Here is a 21,774-nt window from a genome sequence, read left to right as displayed (position 1 = left end):
CCAGAAGCGAAAAAATTCGAAAAAATCATGTTCTTATAAAACTCGCTGATTTTGCAATTTTTGTGTGATTTGAAGTGATAGAATGTATTATCATCTTACTAAAACATATACTTTATTGTTACATTCACAAAATATTAATCAGAACACTAGGAAAAGTGGATTTTCGAAAAAAGACGATAACGATTATTTGCAAATCGCCTCTCAATTTTGAGAGACTTTCAATTTTTACAGTGGACCCTTAATGGAAAATAATGAACTTCATTTTTGCCGCACCAAACATTTACTTGGTTGCTGTTAGGACATATCGTGGTGTCACCGATATGATTATCAACAATAATTTCGGAAGAGCCTTTTGTGCATGTCACTTTCCAATTTCGAGGATGTTCATCATTACCATATGGACTCATAAGACTATAGCCACTTATTTTAGCTATGAGAGGAAAAAATCGAAAATTTAAATATTGATTTGGTCGGTCATAGGATACCCAACCATGCTCATGTCTGATTCCTTCAATAACTTGATAGTCCCAGAGACGATCAGTTAATTCTTCAACAAAATTAGATGATGCATTAACAGATATATAATTCCTGACATCAATACTATGACTGAATGCTGTATAAAAAATCCCATTTATAGGATTTTTAGCATCATACTCTTTGGATATGCGGAAATTCAATCAAATAACATGTAATGTCAAAAATGACACTTTTTTGAATAAATTTGATCTGCCATCAATATTCAATGATATCAATGATTGGTATATGCAATTTCAAGTGCTATGCGATTTCTCACGCATGCAATGAGATATACATAATAATTTATATTAAGGCTTAAAATATGAATGTAAATCTATTTGTTTAATGAATTGTTTAGCATTTTCTATATTTCTTCTAAAAATTATGATTTACCATCGATAAGGAACATTAAATCCGGTGATTTTATTAAATGAATTCTTGAACAATTACTCATGGATATCAAATTTGATGACAGATCTTCATACAACTTCCCATCGAGGTCATGTGCTTTTTCCGTTCAGATTATTCTAAGCGATGTAATCAAATATAAAAATATATAACAAAAAGCCAGTTTAATGGCAAAATGTACATATAATCGACATATTGGTCTAATCAGTAACCATATTATAGCTCAACGTTTAGTGATATAGTTATCAATTATGTGAATTGGGCAATTTTCATTATAAATATCAATAGATACTATATTGTTATTATAGTGATTCATTAAACTTTAGTTTTAGATTCATTTTATTAGAATGTTCCTATTTTGTTTTTTCGGGTATATTCTCCATAGTTTTATTCTCCCAATTTTGGAGGGTAGATTTATGGATAGTGAGTACACGTCTCTAGTCCCAAAATTCCATCAATATTCTGATAAAATCATGAAGTTAATTTTATTTCAAGGAATTGAACTAGATAAACTGTATAGGAGAAACAATTTTCATACGATGCTATCAAATCGACAGGTATTATTAAACAGCAAATCTAATATTTCCGAGAAAGATCAAAATTTAAAGAATAACATAGAAATGAACAACAGCAATTCACATATTACCACAAAGAACCACAAAGAAATTAATTCAAGCTTATCAAATCAAAATAAAACTCAAAATTTACATAAAAATAACTTAAATTTATCATTAGCAAACGATTTATTGCATAAAACAGATACAGGTAATACAAGAGTGAACAAATCTGTCTCAAATCTTACTGGTTCAGAAAAATATATCCTGAACGAAATTAAAAATGACAAACGAAACAGAATTAATGAAAGAAATACAAAGAACATATCAAATACATCAATTCCAAAAGGTTCCAAGAAAATTGGAGAATTTGCCAATAATTCAGATAAAACTCAACTAAATAGCCCAACAACAGCTCGCAATACATCTAATCCTACTATACATTCAAATCACATACATAAAACAGCTTTAACTACTCAAAATGATCATAAAGATAAAAATGATTTGAAGAAAATAGATAATAACTCTTCAAAATCGTATGCTAATAATAATAAAACACATATACCAAACAATGAATCTCAAAATCATAATTTAACTCAAGAAATGAAATTAAATAAAAATTCAAAGGAAAAAATCCAAAACCAGACAGTGAATCACCATAAAGATGCATCAAAAATCGATGGTGATGCAGTGTTGAATAGAAAATCAAATGGTTCTCATTTATCAAATCCAAATCTCAAACAAGAGCAAACAAACACTACAAAGAATAACCAATCAAGTCTCAGTAAAGAAAACCATAGTAATCAAACAAAAAATTCATTAATAAATCAAAATCAGATTTCACATCAAAAACAATTAACAAAAGAAACAACAACAGCTAAAATACCTCATAAAAACATTGTTTCACATACAAATATTTCTAAACAAACACCAGATTCAAGTAAAAATCAAAAACATATGAAAAATTTAGAAAATTCAACAAAAACAAAACAAACTCAAGAAATAATTCATTCTAATCAAGTTAAAACATCAGTGATACCAACAAAAACAACAGTTAAACAAACACCAACAATAATTCCACAACCAAGAACTACAAAAATACCATCAACAACTGTTCAAAAACAAACAACAAATTCAGTAATTTCTCACAGTACAAATTCGATTTTTAAAACAACAAATAGTGTTTCTTCAAGAAAATTACTTCAAAAACAAACTCCAATTGCAACTGCTCATCAAACACAAAAACAAACTATTGTTCAACATTCAACACATTCTGCAACAGTTTCACAGAAACAAAATCAAACTAAAAAAGAAACAATATATGTTACTAAAATTCCATCATTAAAAGAAACTCCTTCTCCTAGAAATATTCCAATGAAAACTCCTCATGAAACAATTAAACAAACTCCAATTATTATTCCAAAACAAACAACAATTTTCATTCCAAAACAAACTCCAATAGAAACAGCAAAACCAACAATTATTGAAACAACTATACAAAAATTAATTCAAACTCCAGCAGAAACAGTTAAACAAACTCCACATCAAATAACTAAAGAAACACCAAATGTAATTTCAGCACAAACAACAAAATTCATTCCAAAACAAACTCCAATAGAAACAGAAAAACAAAAGCCAATTCAAACCCCAGCCGAAACAATAAAACAAACTCCAGTTGAAACACCTATTCAAGAACCAATTCAAACTCCCCAAGAAACAATAAAAGAAACTCCAACTAATATTCCATTTCAAACTCCATCTGCAACTCCTATTATTACATTATATAAAGAAATTCCAGAAAGATCTCCAATTCAAACAGTTCGAGAGAAACCAATTTTCATTCCACAACAAACTCCAATTCTATTATATGAACCAATTCAAACAATTAAAGAAACACCACAACAAACAATTATTCAAACTCCTTTTGAGACACCACAAGAAACACCACAACAAACTCCTTATGAAACAATAAAAGAAACTGTTTATCAAACTCCTGCTGAAACCCCATTGCAAACTCCATTTGAAACTCCAATTTATACTCCAATGCCAACACCAACTCCACAACATGCTATATTTTTACAAGATTTACCACAATCTATTTCACAAACACTTTCAATTACAACAAGAAATTCTTATACACATATAATAAATATCACAGAAAAATATACTTATTTCACTCCACAAATTAGAGAACAATTCTCATTTCATTTCTTTATCAATGAGAAAAATACATATAAATATGTCGGACAGTTACAAGAAAACCACATTGGATTTCATTTTGGAGCATCAACAGGTTTAGTTTATGTTAATCACACAACATTAGAATTACAACATATTTGTTACATAACTTACAAAGAAAACAAAAAAGATGATTATTTCTTTGTTTTTCATCCATCGCAATTCAACTCAAACACAAAACCAATAGAAAATAAAGAGATGTTTCGAGTTAAATCAGAGATGGTTCGATGCAATTCTTTGTTGGATAGTTATATTTCAAAATTTGACAATCAACAAAAAACAATTTTTGAGAAAAACCGTCAAATTTTCAAATCATTGAATCAAGATTCATTTCATATCAACATAACAGAGAGTGGCTGGAAAATTATATTCATTGACAAACCAAAAACAATTGTTTATTCATTAAACATAACAAATGCTTCAATAACAGCATTTTATTTATCGAAAGGAAGTTATATTCCTTTTGCACAAATTTCTGACAAATCTCCAAACATGATTTCAATTGGAGATCGATCAGGAGTTTTACTTATAGAAGGGACACCAAATACAACAGTTATTTGGAACGCATTCACAACCACAGGAATTTACCCTGGTTCAGGATATTTCGAACATATTTGTTCAAAACAACAAATAACAAATGAACGAATTAAATTTTTCGAATCAAAAATCAAAGAAGAAATAAAGACTAAAACGAAATTAAACAATTTATTAAATTTGCCATTCGAAGCTTACGCAAAAGAGATGACAAATGCATCATCATTGTCACAAACATATGAAATCGAGAGTAAAAATAATCCAATCAAACAAATCCTTGCAACATTTGATGAAAATGGAACTTACACTTATATATTTCCAGCAGGAAACTATGATGTTTTCTTCCCGAACATGAGTCATTTGACCATAAACTATTTCATTTATAAAGATAAAACAGGAGATGACTTGAAATATTATGGTCAAATTCATAATGTTAAAAATTATGGAAATTTGATTGTTCGACATAATTTACCAAGTTTGATTCTAGTACAATCGAAAGAACTCAAATCATTCCAGTTTGTTTATATCAATCAAGGATTAGTTAATTGCCATCAAACATATATTTCTAACTACGATGCAAAAGAAAATAACTTCAAAAATGTTGTTAAAAATTCTTCAACTCGATTACAAATTTGTAATTTGCGATTAATTGACAGACAAACAAATTACAAACTATTTTATAAATTGCCAGAAACATCATTTGTTTCTATATATTCTCCACAAAACACTCGTACAAGAGTTTTGCAATTTTCAGGATATTTCATTCAAGAAACAGCATTACCATTTTTAGAAGTTTATTCATTTGTGAAAAACGAAGAATTCCAAACTGAATTCAAGATCACAAAGACATCACTTGATAGGGAACATCGATTCAGTTTCTCATATGAAAATATCAAGAAAACATCTATTGTTTTCCCAGACAAAATCACTAATTTACAAATCATAAACAATCCAGATATTGTTAGTTTTGTTACAGAACATTTAGCGAATATTAATCCAGAGATGCCACGAATCCAAGAGAAGAACATCGTATTCACATCATCACTTCAAACAGAAGATCCACAATCTATCAGTTTCGAGAGTAAAAGTTCTATTCCTCATGAGATATTTCTTGACAAACCACACACTGTTGTTATCATTCCAGATTTATACACATTTACAATTCGATGTTTCACACGAAACGAGAACAAAATCAACTATTTTGGTTCTATCAATTCTAAAGAGCATCTTGGTGTTTTCTTCGGTAACAACTCTGGTATATTGTATGTCACTTCGTTTGGTAACAAAAAGTTCCAAATGTACACATTACATGACAATTCAAATGATGATTATTTCTTCATCAAGAAACCGAATTTGGTTTCTAAACGAAATTTTGAAGTTGAAAACAACATCACATTGAAAAACATTTCATTAGAAATCGAGTCCAACAAAAGGAACCATGTTAAAGATCTTTCTAACAACCACACATTTTACCGAGGCAGTGTATGTTTCCCTAAAACAGAGTTCAATTACAGAGACATTTATTTATCACAAGGAACAACAATTTTGTTTACTAATAAAAAGAGATACAATGTTTTCTATTTCAAAGAAAACGATAAACAAAGAATGGTTCCAATCGAAGTTCAAACACCAGAAAATGATGTTTATGGATACCATTATGGATTGTTAACAAATGGTGCAATTCGAATCAAACTTCAAGGTCGAAACTCATGTATTGAATTTTTGATTTTTAATTCAACGAATTCAGTTGAAACATTTTCATTTTCTATTAATGACTTGAAGTTCTTACGAACTAATATAAGGGACATCGAAACCGAAATTGCCATCAACTCATTCTACAAGCACTTAAACAATGTCAACAAAACATTTATGATGAAATACGCTGTTAAGAACACGAGTTCAATTAATGAAACAGAAACCACCAAGAAAGTTTATAACAATAATCAGAACAACGAAGAAGAGAAGAAGAAACAACAAGAATCACGAATCAAGATCATTGGCGGTGGCGATGATTCATCAATTGATTTAGACATCATTCGAGATAATGACAAAGAAAGTTTTCCAGAACTGAATCTCGTTTTCGAATGGCGAAGTGGAAATAAATACAATTTATTTAGTAACAGTACTATTCATGAAGGATATTCATATCAAAGGATCATCATTGTATATGTTTTCATCTGTTTACCACTCAGTTCGATTCTCGGTGCAATTTACTTTTCTAATATCATTTACGGCTGCATCAAACCATCAAACATCGAAAGCATCTTGAATCACATTGGAGAAAACACACTTGGTGTTGAAGAAAACGACGAATACCAAGAATCAAACACAGATTATAATGATCAATATCTTGATGACAATCATCTTCAAGATCTTAATCCAACATAATATTCATATTTTATTTTTGTTTGTATATATTAAATAAAGAAGTTTAATTTAATTACTTATCAAGCGTCAAAATTCTTCATTCAACAATGAAAATCATCCAAATTTGTTTGAAAATTTTTATTTCGAAACAAAAATTAATAAGAATACCAAAAGATTGCTTAACTTTTAATGCTATGAATTAGACTAACTAAATGAATACACTTAGTTTGAAAGTACACAAGATCATCTTTAGATCTTTGAATTTCAAGTGGAATAGATATATATTTAATGACATCTTTAGTCATTTGATCTGAAATATCAAATGCATTATCATAATGAACATAAACTGACTTTTTTCCAAATACTGATTTACACGATTCTGATAAAGTTGTTCCATTTGTAATAAATAAATGACTTCTTTTTGGAATAATTTCATCAGAGTCCGAAGAAATATTAAAATTACCTGTAATAAATATATTCATTTGATTTTCGATTCCATAAAATATATTTTGACCAAATCTTATTGAATTAGTATTGTTTAAGAATGTAATATTTTTCAGATTTATACAGTTTTGAAATGCATAAGATCCAATATGTTTTATTTTAGACGGAATAGTAATATTTGTTAATGATATACAATCATAAAATGCAATGGATTCAATTGATTCTATACTTTCCGGAAGGATAATATTTGTTAATGATATACAGCCAGAAAATGCATTATATCCAATAGATGTTAAGTTTCCTGTGATGATAACATTTTCTAAGTTTTTGCAATTTGAAAAAGTGGATGAAGAAATTTTTGTTACTTTTGGGGGAATTGTAATACTTGTTAATGATGCACAATTTTCAAATGAACTAGATTCAAGAATTTCTACACAATTTGGAATGGCAAACTCTTTTAATGATTTACAATCATAAAATGCCTTTTCTTTAATTAATAAGACACTTCCAGTGATTTTAACTAGAATTAATGAATTCCAGCCAGAAAATGTTCCATTTTCAATAGATTCAAAATTTCCGGTGATTGTTATATATTTTAAATTGGAAAATCTAGAAGTTAAAATATTTATTAATTTAGCAGGTATTGTAATATTTGTTAATGATGTACAGCCAGAAAATGCATACCACCTAATTGATTCTACACTTTCTGGAATGATAATATTTGTTAGATTTTTGCAATTTGAAAATGTACCATATGAAATTTCTGTTACTTTTGGTGGAATTGTAATATTTGTTAATTCACAATCAGAAAATGCATACTGTTCAATTGATTTTACACTTTCTGGAATGATAATATTTGTTAATGATGAGCAATCAGAAAATGCACTATATTCAATAGATGTTATATTTCCTGTGATGATAATATTTGTTAGATTTTTGCAATTTGAAAATGTACCATATGAAATTTCTGTTACTTTTGGTGGAATTGTAATATTTGTTAATGATGCACAACCAGAAAATGCATACTGTTCAATTGATTTTACACTTTCTGGAATGATAATATTTCTTAATGATTCACAACCAGAAAATGCACTATATTCAATTGATTCTACACTTTCTGGAATGATAATATTTCTTAATGATGTACAGCCAGAAAATGCATTATGTTCAATAGATGTTAAACTTCCTGTGATGATAACATTTGTTAGATTTTTGCAATTATAAAATGTAAAAGATGAAATTTTTGTTACTCTTGATGGAATTGTAATATTTGTTAATGATTCACAATCAAAAAATGCACCATCTTCAATAGTACCTATATTTCCTGTAATGATAACATTTGTTAATGATAAACACCCATAAAATGCTTCATTTTCAATAATTATTATATTTCTTGTGATGATGACATTTGTTAGATTTTTGCAATTTTCAAATGTTCCAGATGAAATTATTGTTACTCTTGGTGGAATTGTAAAATTTGTTAATGATGTACATCCAGAAAATGCATATTCTCCAATATATGTTATGCTATTATTAGTTTGAATAAACGAAATGTTGACACAATTATAAAAGCAATATTCAGAAATTTTTGTTACATAACTAGGAATAATATATTCACCTGAATATGAAACAACAACTCTATATAATGTTGAATTATCTGTTCCTATATAAATTGATTTAGAATCCATTTTATAATTTGTATTATCTGGATGAACTGTTATATTTTCTAATGGACAATTAATAATTGCATATGAATCAATTGAATTTAGATATTTTGGGATAAACAACGAAGATAGTTTTGCTTTATAAAAACAAAATGTAGATATATTTTCTAATTTAGAATTATGTGAAATATTTATAGTTGTTAAACAACTATCATGAAATGCATGAGAACCAAGAGTAACTACAGAATCTGGTAAATTTATTGATGCTAGATTTTTATTGTCATTAAAGCACGAATCTCCTATACTTGAAATATTTGGAGGAAGTATAACTGATTTCAAGTATTTACAGTAAGAAAAGACATATGAATTAAGTAATGTAAGTTTTTTGCATTCACTGAGATTTGCTGATTCAAGACTTGTTTCATAAAAACTACTGCTGCTAATACTGGTGATTTCACTATTTTCTTCAAATTTAAGTGATGTAATCGAATCTTTACAGTTTTGAAATGCAGATTTAAATAGAGAATCGCTATATATTTCAGTAACATTTTGAGGAATAAGAATTTCACCACTAAAGTCTGCCGAACAACCAACAACAACTGTATTAGATTCATCTCTATAAATAAGATGTCCAATACTAAGGCATTGATAAACAAGAAAGCACAGCACGGTTAAATATTATTAATTTCAAAAATATATTTTAATTAATTTAATAGTGTAATATTATCTTGTTTCATTGTAATTGATAATATCTAATAAAGATAAAATTAAGTCAGAAACATGTAAAATAAATGAATAATCTATTTTCTGAAAGAAATTATTTGAAGATTTTGACAATAATTAAAGATTATAAGATAATTGAAGAGTTTAAATTGATACAATGTAATGTAACTTGTAATTTTAATTTAATAAAATTAAGAAGCTCTGCATAAAGTTGAAAAAAATTAAAATCCTAAAGATTTATTGTTTCCACGTCTAGACCCAAGCATAGCATTATTTTAGAAACAAGTAAAGTCATTCGAAAAAGCACTTCAGATATTATGTTTTCGATAGTAACATAATAGATGTTTTCGCTTTTATACAAAAGATTTATCAAAATTATTATCATATATGTTATTATTCGTTCATCTTTACGGAAACGCCATAGCATTAAGAAACTCGCATGAAAGATTACAAACGTATTATGTTAAAATCCTAAATTATTAACTTTTTTTTGTAAATGTGGTTTTCCTTGTAATAGCTATAAAACATATAGATTTATTGTAAGTATCACCTTTAGAATAGATTTATTTAAAAACTATCAGCCAAAAAAAGTTACCCGTATATTCAATTACTGACTTATTCAAAATAGCAAAATTAATAATGCGATAATGGTTTATAGCATTATGGTATGAATAATGTTTAACTATTTAGTATGTCTTCTAAAATTATTATTTTTTTTTGTTTTGTTTTGTTTTATTATTATTATTAGGAATAATTTATCTTAATACTAGTAAATAGTTCACACATTTATGTAATTTAGATATTTTTGCTCAGAAAGCCTAATTGATTGGTATTAACTCATCATTTAATCGTTCATTGAGAAAGTATTATTAAAACATGCAAGATATGTGAAATTATTATAAACTTCGGATTACAATCTGAATGATTTAATTTCAATAATACTTCATGATGATTAATATAATATTTTTATTCATTATTGTAATATATGAAATTTAAGCATTAATATTATTTTAGAACTTAAAATAATTAGTTTTTGTCAATTCATAATTCGAATAAATCAGCTAAATATGTAAAAAATTTAAAAAATTCAAAAATGGCAAAAATAATCTGAGCATAAAGTGTATCTATTTTCATCAAAATTGGCAGATAGTTTTTCTTGCATGATCATACAAACATTGCTCACAATAGGGTTGTTAAAAATATCAAAAATTAGCGTTTTGAAGACACCATGGTGTCTTATAATTTTCCCTTCCTTATTGGCGTGTAGAAATAAATGCGCCAATAGATTGAAGAAGAAGAATTGTTTTTCTCTTAATGAACTTTAATCCTTTTGATATAAGAATATTAAAAACATTAATATAATTTCGATTTCGGAAATTAAATTTCCAAATTTTTTGTCGATTTCGGAAATAACAGGATCCCGCATCCAACACGCAACAACAAAACACAAAACACACTTTTTGGTTCTTTCATCGTTTTAATCGTAATTTATGTAATACATGATTTGGATAAATTTTACAAAAATAGAACCTATATTATATTCTTTTCAAAGATTCTTGCAAATCATCAAAAATAATTGTATTTTAAAAAAAGATCAAATTATCCTTTCATTATTTTAAACTTAAATTAGTTTTTATGATTGACTAAAGCAATCATATTTATTCATCATTAAATAAACAAACAAATAATATTTGAGAGTTATTTCAAAAAAAAACACATTGAATTTATTAATTGTCTCAATTTCAGTATTATAAATTTTTATAATTTCAATATTTTGAAATACACTTTTTAATATTTCAATATTTATGATATTTCAATGTATTAAGTGGTCTCAAATTGAGCTTCTCAAATATAAGTTGGCCTATTCAAATAATAAAATTAAATAATATTTAAAATAATAAATAAAAGTGATTGAGGTCATAGCAAAACGGCTGTTTCAGTCATTAATTCTTAAAAATAAAAAGGGTAAAAACTAAATACAATGGGTAAAATTCAATAGTGTCTGTGCTATTGTTCAATTTGAAGGTGTCTTTTGAAACATTTCTAAAACAAGAAAATAAAACGATAAAATATTTATATTTTATATAAGGATCTTATATATTTAAAATAAATATCATTTTATTTTTTTGATTGGTGTCTGTCAAACCATAATACACTATTCAAGAATTCAATATGTCTTGCGGTTTCAAAAGACACCTTCAAATTGAACAATAGCACAGACACTATTGAATTTTACCCATTGTATTTAGTTTTTACCCTTTTTATTTTTAAGAATTAATGACTGAAACAGCCGTTTTGCTATGACCTCAATCACTTTTATTTATTATTTTAAATATTATTTAATTTTATTATTTGAATAGGCCAACTTATATTTGAGAAGCTCAATTTGAGACCACTTAATACATTGAAATATCATAAATATTGAAATATTAAAAAGTGTATTTCAAAATATTGAAATTATAAAAATTTATAATACTGAAATTGAGACAATTAATAAATTCAATGTGTTTTTTTTTGAAATAACTCTCAAATATTATTTGTTTGTTTATTTAATGATGAATAAATATGATTGCTTTAGTCAATCATAAAAACTAATTTAAGTTTAAAATAATGAAAGGATAATTTGATCTTTTTTTAAAATACAATTATTTTTGATGATTTGCAAGAATCTTTGAAAAGAATATAATATAGGTTCTATTTTTGTAAAATTTATCCAAATCATGTATTACATAAATTACGATTAAAACGATGAAAGAACCAAAAAGTGTGTTTTGTGTTTTGTTGTTGCGTGTTGGATGCGGGATCCTGTTATTTCCGAAATCGACAAAAAATTTGGAAATTTAATTTCCGAAATCGAAATTATATTAATGTTTTTAATATTCTTATATCAAAAGGATTAAAGTTCATTAAGAGAAAAACAATTCTTCTTCTTCAATCTATTGGCGCATTTATTTCTACACGCCAATAAGGAAGGGAAAATTATAAGACACCATGGTGTCTTCAAAACGCTAATTTTTGATATTTTTAACAACCCTATTGTGAGCAATGTTTGTATGATCATGCAAGAAAAACTATCTGCCAATTTTGATGAAAATAGATACACTTTATGCTCAGATTATTTTTGCCATTTTTGAATTTTTTAAATTTTTTACATATTTAGCTGATTTATTCGAATTATGAATTGACAAAAACTAATTATTTTAAGTTCTAAAATAATATTAATGCTTAAATTTCATATATTACAATAATGAATAAAAATATTATATTAATCATCATGAAGTATTATTGACATTGATAAAATGCATTTCCTCCAATAGATGTTAGATTTCCTGTAATTGTGATACTTGATATTTTGCAATTTGAAAATGCAAAACTTCCAAGATATGTCAGATTTCCTGCTATTGTAACATTTGTTAAATTTTTGCAAGAAGAAAACGTCGAATCAGAAATTTTTGTGACTTTTGGTGGAATTACAACATTAGTTAATGATTCACAACTACTAAATGCCGTAGATTCAATAACTTCCACACTTTCTGGAATTATTATGTATGTTAAAGATTTACAAAAATAAAATGAACCGCTTCCAATATATGTTAAATTACCTTTGAATGTTATACTTTCTAATTTTATGCAATTAAAAATGATTGCCAAAAAATTCTTGTTATTTTTGATGGAATTGTAATTGCTGTTAATGATTGGCAAAAGCCGAATGCTTCGCTTTCAAAAGACTCTACACTTTCTGGGATTGTGAAATCTAATAAATTTGAGATACAAAATGAAGTAAAATTTGATTTATAAAAGCATTCAATTCCTATTGTTTTTAATTTAGAGTCAGATGAAACATTTATGGTTGTTAAACCACTTTCTTTAAAAACGGCAACGTCAAGAGTAACTACAGAATCTGGTAAATATATTGATGCTAGATTTTTACATTCAGAAAAGCAACTACTTCCTATACTTGAAATATTTGGAGGAAGTATAACTGATTTCAAGTAATAACAGTAATAAAAGACACTTGAATTAAGTAATGTAAGTTTTTTGCATGCACTGAGATTTGCTGATTCAAGATTTGTATCATAAAAACTACGGTATCCAATACTGACAATTTCGCTGTTTTCTTCGAATTTAAGTGATCTAATTGAATCTTTACAATTCTTAAATGCATAATTGTTTGAATCATCACTATATATTTTAGTAACATTTTGAGGAATAAGAATTTCACCACTAAAGTCTGCTGAACAGCCAACAACAACTGTATTAGACTCATCTCTATAAATAAGATGTCCAATGCTAAGGCATTGATAAGTAAGGATACATAACACGGTTAAATATTATTAATTATGTATTAACTGCAAAAATATATTGTTTTTTTTTTAAATATATTTAAAGAGTGAAAGCATATTGGTTCATTATATTTGTTAACATGAAACAACGATGATATCACATTAAAAACTTGTAAAATCGAAGAATGGTTTATTTTTTGAAAGGAATTATTTGAAGATTTTGTCATTGCTTAGAGATTACAAGAGAAATCGTATGATTTTCAATGATATAATGCCGCTTAATATGTAGTTTTGATTTTAAAAAATGAAGATTCTCTACATTTAGGACCAAGAAAATAAAATTCATAATGATTTATGGGAATTTCAATATAATTATATCAACGAAGTCTGTGGAAATGCTTTCATATCATTGCAAACATTCCAGTACGACACTGACATGAAGATGAATCCGAAATCCCATAAATTTTTATTAGAGAGAATTCAAAAAAAAGTTGATGAAATTATGTCACTTTTTCAAATTTTTATGGATATAGCATTGATTATCTTGACATTAGCTTTTGCTGCAGCTATTGGTGCATTCTTTTTCTTGAAGTCAAAGAATGCTAACAATAATAAAACAAAAGCTACACAAGAAGAAATCGTTGATCCAAAGTTGGAAAAACAAAAACAAAGAGAAGAACGTGAAAAAGAGAAACAACGTCAGAAAGAACTCAAGGAAGCTCAGAAACAGAAAGAACGCGAAGAGAAAAGGAACAAAAATGTCAAAGCAATTCCACGTCCAATGGAAACAGCCGAACATTCTATCTATATCGGCTCCACATGCCCAACATGCGTCTCATTCTCCGAAGATGGCAAGTACTTCTTAGTCACATGCACAAACAGGAAAAACTTATTATTCGATATCCAGTCACTGACAACAGATAAGAAGCCATTACACCAACTAAGCTTCGTTGACGATACCATCTCTACATGTGACCTTATCAATTCCGGCTCAAAGCTTGAAGCTGTCTGTGGATTAGATAGAAGTCGCTCAATTCAATCTTATTACATTGATGTCGCCACAGGAAAGACCTCACCAGGCTCATTCAATGTACAAGGTGCCAACAAGCTAATCATCAGCCAACTCCGTGTCGCTAAAGATCACTCATACGTCGTAACATTCGGTGACGAGACATATCTCTCGGCATTCCTTCCAAACGGAAGGTCCATTATACGTAACGATACGCACCAGATGCATAACTACGAGCTTTCTGTCTCATCAGATTCCCAATTTTTCGCTGTTTCATCTTACACATCCGAAATCATCGCTCTCGGCATGAATCTCGGAAAAGATGACCTTCCATCTAAGGCTACAAAGGCTTTTACCATCTCCGGACACTCAGATTCGATTGTTTCCATTGATTTCCACCAGAAACAAGGTTTACTCGCTACAGGATCTCTTGACGGACATTTTAACATCGTTTCTACACCAGCACTTTGGAAAGAAGGCGATGATCAAACAAAAATTTTGAAATCTTACGAAACAAAGGACTGCGAGCCCGTAAAATACGTCAGACTCAATCCAGTAGATGATACCATCGCAGTTCTGACTCAATCAGAGAAACTTTTCTTCTATCGTGATGGAAAAATTACAAAAGTTGTAGAGCGACCACAATCTAGCACAGTAGATGATATGTATTGGTCTCCAGATGGAAGCCGTATTGTTGTCCTTTCATCAAACTCTAACTATCTTTATATCTTTTCAAAATAATAAAATAATTCTATAAAAAATTTAAAACTTGATACTCTTCACCGCAAATTAATATTGAGTTGGACAATATCTAATGAAATTATATACATCCATAAATGATTTGATAGTCTTATGTGATCACAATTATTAAGACTGTAGCGTTGCCGTAAATTAACCATAGACAACATAAAAAAAGACTATGGCGTGTAGACACAAATTATTTTTTTCTTAAAAAAAATATAGTAGTTTCAAAATCTCGGGTCCAAATCCTCAGAAAAATTGTGAACGAGGTATTCAATTTTGGACCCGAAATTGTGTGAATAGTATAAAATAAAATAAAAAATTGTTTATTGATTTTTTTTAAGTATAAATTCATTACCAAAAATCTATGTGGCTGTATAGCTTAATGGTTACAATCTTTTCAACGTTGTCGCTCATGACTCTTAAATATTTGTCTTCACCAACATAAGCAGTTCTTCCGTCAGCAAGTTTAACTGTACCTGATGTTTTATCAAATATATCTTCTTTTGTTCCATCAGAAATATATGCAGAGGTTCCCGAAGTTTGCTTACCCGCGTAAACATGACAGTACTCGGTCCAGTCGTAAACAATTAAAGAGCGACCATCTGCAAGTTTCCATTTACGGTTAATATACCTGCTTGTATGGCATCTATCTTGAAGAGAGTATAAGATCAATGTTAGGAAAAGCAACATTTTTTTTAAATTGTCAAATGACATTTTGCCAAAAAAAATTCAGTTTATTGATTATTGTGTCTTTAAATTCATCACCATGTATCATTGTAACTAAATAGCTTAATAGTTTCAATCTTTTCAACTTTGTCGCTCATGACTCTTAAATAATCATCTTGACCAACATAAGCAGTTCTTCCGTCAGCAAGTTTAATTGTACCTGATGTTTTATCAAAAGTATATTCTTTTGTCCCATCAGAGATGTATGCTGCAGTTCCGAACCTATGATGACAATACTCCCTCCAGTTATAAACAATTAAAATACGACCATCTGCAAGATTCCATTTTCGATTCAGGTACTTGTATGGAGTGCATTGACGATGAGCGGTGTATAAAATCAATGTTAGGAAGAGCATAATTATTTTTTTTAAATTGTCAAATGACATTTTGCCACATATTTTGGATAATTTTTTTAGATGGATGCTCAATTTGAAATTTCAGCCGATATTATTGAAATTATTGAATATGTCAACAAAATAATGAAGACTACAGGCAAAGAAATAAGTAGTACAATTGGTGTCATTGATATTCTTATAGAAAAAGGATACTTACATCCAAATAACATTTATCAAATTTTATCAATGATGGTTTCCATAGATTATAGAAATTTAGAAGTAGTTTCACAGATATTTTCTAGAATTATGGATAAATATAGTTTTAATTTTTCGAAGAATGATTTATCACCAACATTATATGCCGCATTAGTTTCCTTGAATAAGATAGAAGCTCCAGAATTGCCTCAACTCAAATTTGATCAACTTTTAAATTTATTTAAAAAAGATTCTTTAAATTATATTATAATGAATGATGAAATCAATCGCCTTCAAGAATATTGCACTGCATTTAATGAATCCGACTATAATATGAAAATAGCTGACGAAGAAACTTTAATTGATTGGGCCGCACGCTATGGAAGCGTGAACTGCTTTAATTATCTGAAATCAAAAGGTGCAAAAATTACTGAAATAACATTTTCTCTTGCATTTTTATCAGGAAACATGGAAATTATTAAAATTATCGGGAAAATATTAAAAGCAACAAAATTATGCGTTAAAAATGCATGTATATTACATCAAAATCATACAATAGATTAATTAGTTCAATATGGAAGACTTGCTCCCATGTTTCTAACTTGTTTTGAATCATTCAACTTCAAACTTTTATTTGACAAGATAAAAAGGGGCAAAAACTTTAATTTTGTTGATAAAGAAAATCAGACTTTGTTAACTGCAGCTGCATCATTAGGTTTTGATTATTTTATTAAGTATTTCGTATCGAAAGGGGCAGATATTAACTTTTCACCACCACAAGGAAATAATCCAATTGAATCAGCAATCATTAATTCTAAATTCAGCACATTTAAGCTATTAATCGAATTAGGTTGTGATATCAATTATAAAAACGAAAATGGACTAACTTTAATACATACTTCAGCTCAATCATCAAATGTAGATATTATTAAGTACTTGATTGAAGAAAAAAATTTTGATATTAATCTTAAAAATGAAAGAAATGAGTATTCACCTTTATTGTATGCCATCATTCATAACAATTATCATGTTGTTGAATATTTATTATCAAAAGGAGCAGATTACAATCAAATTTGCAATAATTTAGAAAATCCTTTCCAAACTGCAATAAATAAGGCAGATTTTAATATTCTTTATTTATTTAAGGATTTAACAATTGATTATTTTCCAGAGGTTATTCTATTTCAAGCAATCCAAACACTTGATGAAAACAAAATTAAATTTGTTATAGACAAAGTTGTCAAAAATGGCAGAAAAGAGTTACTTAATGATATAGATAGTGTTTTATATGCAATAATAAACAATTTAAGCTATTCAATAAATTATTTAATTGATAATGATTATTTTGATGTTAACCAAAGAGATTCAACAGGTTTATCAGCATTAGCACTATCAAGCATATGTGAAAATACTTCTTTGATTAAGAAATTGTTATCAAAGAATGCAATTATTAAAACAAATGATTTGGAAATTGTAATTTCTGCAAGAAAATGGAAAATTGTTTCACTTTTAGTTGATCACGTATCATATATTTCAGAAGAGAACATTTCTTTGATTTATGGACCAATCTATTTCAAACAAACAGTTTTGGCAAAGAAAATTTTGGAAAAAATCAAAATTGATGTTAATTTTTCCAAAAACGGAGAAGCTCCAATTTTTGCATGCATTAAAACAAAGAATTATGAGATGGCAAAACTACTTATTGAAAGAGGCGCTGATCTAGAAATTACAGGTGATAATAATGCAACTCCTTTACAAGTTTGCTGTATTTATAATTCGCATGAAATTCTTCAATTATTGATAGAAAATCACGCAAAACTTAATGTTATTTATGAAAATGAATATACTCCTTTGATGGTTTGTGCACTTTCTAATGCATATAATTGCATTGAAGTGCTTGCAAATAACAAAGTAAATCTCGAAGAAAAAGATGAAAATGGCTTATCTGCTTTCTTCATTGCATGCAAAAATAAAAGTATTGGAGTAATGAAAAAACTATTAAAATATGGCGCAAATATAAATACAAAATCTAATAAAGGTGCTACACCATTAATGGTTGCTGCTTATGCAAATGATACCAATATTTGTTGTTATTTACTTAAAAATGGCGCAGATGCAAAGATTGTCAATGATAGTGGAAAATCCGTATTGGATTTCATTAACATGAATAAAAATACTGAAATGTTAGGATGCCTATTAAAATATCGTCCTAATGATGCTAAGGTGTTGTTACCAGGGAACTTTGAAGAAATTAATTATCATTATAAAGATTTCAAACCACAGAGTCTAAAGATATATGATGAGAAAGAAATGGGAGAAGAAACAAAATTACCAGATGTTCCAGAAGTATCTCAAATAGAAATCGGATCTCCTGTTTCAAAGTTTAATCCAGATTATTTCAAATGAAACGTAAATTTAGAAAGTGCACTACATATTTGGTATTATTTATTAAACGATATATTGCATTCATTACAATTATTATATGATCCAAGTATAGGATGATTTATTGAAGGATATATTGACTTAAGGCCTTGTCGACTCTGATTATTATAGAACTATAGGATGATTCATAATTTTTTTTAATATTGATGAAACAAAAACATATCTTCCTATTGATAAATTAATATCATATGTTTTATCTTGTGATGACAAAACGTGACTCATCGACCAATTTCAAAATTAATCATCTATTTTTTATTTGATATTTCATGCAATGATCCATAATGCAAATATCTAAGAAAGAACTAATTCAACTTGCAAACAATTAAGAGTTTTCCTACAAGTGCAAAATATACGCAAAAACAATTATTTAACATTCAATCTGCACATTATTCGAGCATTTAAAAATCATTCGGCGTAAAGTAGTCAAAAATGAATGCATCATTTTTTCGCTTTTATATTTATAATTATTGCCCACCATGTAAAATCCACAATTTATAATTATTAGAATAATCGAACGCTTATCATTTACTGCTCAATTTCTTTAAATATCGATAAACACATCATAGGAAAAAAATACTAAATCAGTTTATAAAAAAGTTATTTAGCACGAGGAAGAAGACTCAGTAAGCATGAGCATTTAATTTGATGATAAATGAAGTTTTGTTCTGTTTTGAAGTATATTTTTTCAATGGCAATGAAATCAATAACTTCATTCGTTTTATCATCTCTGGTTTTGGCCGAGTCTATAAAGTAAATTATCATTGTCTTTTCACCAAAATATGATTTACAACCTTCTGATAAAGTTGTTCGACTTGTAACAAATAGTTTACTTCTTTCTGGAAATGCTTTGTATGAATAAGAATAACTAAGATTAAAATTGCCTAGAATAAAAATATCAATTGGATGTGGAATTTGATAAAATGCATCATTACTAACTCTGATTGAATTGGAATTGTTTAGGAATATAATAGTTTTAAGACTTGTGCATCTCCAAAATGCATCATATTGAATGAATACGACACTTCCTGGAATTGTTATACTTGTCAATGATGTACAACTTCTAAATGCATACTGTTCAATATTAGAAACATTTCCTGGAATTGTAATTCGTATTAATGATTTGCATGCTTCAAAAGAATTATATCCAATCCTTTCTAGTGATTCTGGGAATGTAATATTTGTTAATGATATGCAATAATAAAATGAATAGCCTTCAATATCTGTTATTGTTTCTGGAATTATAATATAGGGTGTCCAAAGGTGTGTTTAGCACAAACCTGAATACTGCGAATAGAAATAAACAAGTTACATATATATAAAGTTTATTTAAATATAATCAGCATTGGATTCAATCACGCGTTCGCAGCGATCGATCCAGGCTTGAAAGACACGCTTTAAATCATCATGAGAAAATTGCTCAAATTGCTCTCTTACAAAATTTTCAAGATCATCTGGACTCGCGAATTCGCGTCCTTCAGCTCTCTTTTTTAGCGTGCCGAATAAATAAAAGTCAGAGGGTGCAATATCAGGTGAATAAATTGGGTTTGGAACAACTTTGACATTGTTTTCCAACAAGTAATTCATTACCTTATGACTTTTGTGAACTCTTGAATTATCAAAATGAATTGCAAACTTTTGTTTTGTTTTTTGGATTTCTCAAACTCATCAGAATTGATAATTTGAGTAAGAACATTGTCAATTAGATACTGAGCATTCATCGTATTAGGTTTTTGAAGAATATCAATTGCGATGATGCCATTCACGCCCCAAAAAACCGACAACATCATCATTGGTGTGTTAATTTTTTTCTTCGGGAATGTTTGCGGATTTTCATCCTTCGGGATCCACATGATTTTGGCTTCTGTTGCATATTGAAACCAAGACTCGTCCCCTGTTACTAAAAAGCGAAACTTCTTGGATTGATACGCACCCAATATAGAGAGGAGCTCTTTCGAAGATTGGACTCTAGATTTTTTTTGAACTGAATTAAGGTTGTGCGGAACCCAACGTGTATACGCTAGTTTGTAGTTTAAATAATTGTGCAGATAATAACTGACTGTTGTACGTGGTATCTTTGTCATCTCCTCTATCCTTCTGAGTGATGCTCTTGGGTCTTCATCTAGCGCTTGAAGAATTGCTTTGATTTTTCTTTGATCCGGCGATTTTTTGTCAATTTTTATGATGGGCGCCTTTTTGTTCATGAAGTGATACATCCTAACATGATACGTTACAGTGGAATAGCTAGGAGCATCCATACCGAAGCATTTTACCAATGTCTCGTAGATCTTTTTACAGTCTTTGCATTTTTTTGCAAGAGCGAGGATGTTTTCTTTATGATTCATTAAAAAAATGAAAAAAATCCCGCCAAAATTTCCCGCGAAACCGCCTCTTGTCTCAAAATTCATTTTATATCCCGGCATGGCGCCAAAATACAACATACTCATCATATACATATATTCATATTTTTTATTATATATTTATAATCAGCATATATCTCCTTTAATAGTCTCATATAGAGCGCTGTGCTAAACGCACCTTTAGACACCCTATATTTGTTAATGATTTACAATATTGAAATGCCGACATAGTTAT

The 21,774-nt window shown here is 28.3% G+C and overlaps 7 protein-coding genes and 1 pseudogene across 8 annotated transcripts, besides 4 other annotated features; 4 read left to right on the top strand and 4 right to left on the bottom strand.

Annotated features, from left to right (window-relative positions):
- Nucleotides 1-238: part of a mobile genetic element that runs on past the window's edge.
- A 1,043-nt stretch (nucleotides 239-1,281) lies between these two features.
- TVAGG3_1075320 (bifunctional inhibitor/lipid-transfer protein/seed storage 2s albumin superfamily protein family) lies at nucleotides 1,282-6,691 on the top strand (the record flags this gene model as incomplete). The annotated part of the gene is made up of 1 exon (XM_001323078.1): nucleotides 1,545-6,638. One exon carries the CDS (start codon nucleotides 1,545-1,547, stop codon nucleotides 6,636-6,638), a length of 5,094 nt encoding a protein of 1,697 aa, XP_001323113.1.
- Nucleotides 6,692-6,796: 105 nt separating this feature from the next.
- TVAGG3_1075310 (surface antigen family) lies at nucleotides 6,797-8,749 on the bottom strand (the record flags this gene model as incomplete). The annotated part of the gene is made up of 1 exon (XM_001323077.1): nucleotides 6,797-8,749. The coding sequence occupies one exon, from the start codon at nucleotides 8,747-8,749 to the stop codon at nucleotides 6,797-6,799; it is 1,953 nt and encodes a 650-aa protein (XP_001323112.1).
- Nucleotides 8,750-14,246: 5,497 nt separating this feature from the next.
- Nucleotides 14,247-15,505, top strand: TVAGG3_1075300 (transducin beta-like protein 2 family; the record flags this gene model as incomplete). Its single annotated transcript, XM_001323076.2, has 1 exon — nucleotides 14,255-15,481. One exon carries the CDS (start codon nucleotides 14,255-14,257, stop codon nucleotides 15,479-15,481), a length of 1,227 nt encoding a protein of 408 aa, XP_001323111.1.
- Nucleotides 15,506-15,835: 330 nt separating this feature from the next.
- On the bottom strand, nucleotides 15,836-16,174 carry TVAGG3_1075290 (uncharacterized protein; the record flags this gene model as incomplete). Its single annotated transcript, XM_001323075.1, has 1 exon — nucleotides 15,836-16,174. The coding sequence occupies one exon, from the start codon at nucleotides 16,172-16,174 to the stop codon at nucleotides 15,836-15,838; it is 339 nt and encodes a 112-aa protein (XP_001323110.1).
- A 71-nt stretch (nucleotides 16,175-16,245) lies between these two features.
- TVAGG3_1075280 (uncharacterized protein) lies at nucleotides 16,246-16,566 on the bottom strand (the record flags this gene model as incomplete). Its single annotated transcript, XM_001323074.1, has 1 exon — nucleotides 16,246-16,566. The coding sequence occupies one exon, from the start codon at nucleotides 16,564-16,566 to the stop codon at nucleotides 16,246-16,248; it is 321 nt and encodes a 106-aa protein (XP_001323109.1).
- A 60-nt stretch (nucleotides 16,567-16,626) lies between these two features.
- Nucleotides 16,627-17,304, top strand: TVAGG3_1075270 (spectrin binding; the record flags this gene model as incomplete). The annotated part of the gene is made up of 1 exon (XM_001323073.1): nucleotides 16,627-17,304. One exon carries the CDS (start codon nucleotides 16,627-16,629, stop codon nucleotides 17,302-17,304), a length of 678 nt encoding a protein of 225 aa, XP_001323108.1.
- A 27-nt stretch (nucleotides 17,305-17,331) lies between these two features.
- Nucleotides 17,332-19,146, top strand: TVAGG3_1075260 (spectrin binding; the record flags this gene model as incomplete). Its single annotated transcript, XM_001323072.1, has 1 exon — nucleotides 17,332-19,146. One exon carries the CDS (start codon nucleotides 17,332-17,334, stop codon nucleotides 19,144-19,146), a length of 1,815 nt encoding a protein of 604 aa, XP_001323107.1.
- A 1,282-nt stretch (nucleotides 19,147-20,428) lies between these two features.
- Nucleotides 20,429-20,456: a terminal%2Cinverted (terminal inverted repeat of Mariner transposon ID:TVAGG3_1075240).
- Nucleotides 20,429-21,731: a mobile genetic element.
- TVAGG3_1075250 lies at nucleotides 20,509-21,635 on the bottom strand (annotated as a pseudogene). The gene has a single exon. A coding segment is annotated over exon 1 (1,127 nt).
- Nucleotides 21,705-21,731: a terminal%2Cinverted (terminal inverted repeat of Mariner transposon ID:TVAGG3_1075240).
- Nucleotides 21,732-21,774: the final 43 nt, after the last annotated feature.

The sequence above is a fragment of the Trichomonas vaginalis genome (genome assembly GCF_026262505.1).
Source record: "Trichomonas vaginalis G3 chromosome Unknown ctg_114, whole genome shotgun sequence".
NCBI classification, from domain to species: domain Eukaryota; phylum Parabasalia; order Trichomonadida; family Trichomonadidae; genus Trichomonas; species Trichomonas vaginalis.
Note: the sequence above shows the minus strand (reverse complement) of the source record. Positions and strands in the feature narration are given on the sequence as shown.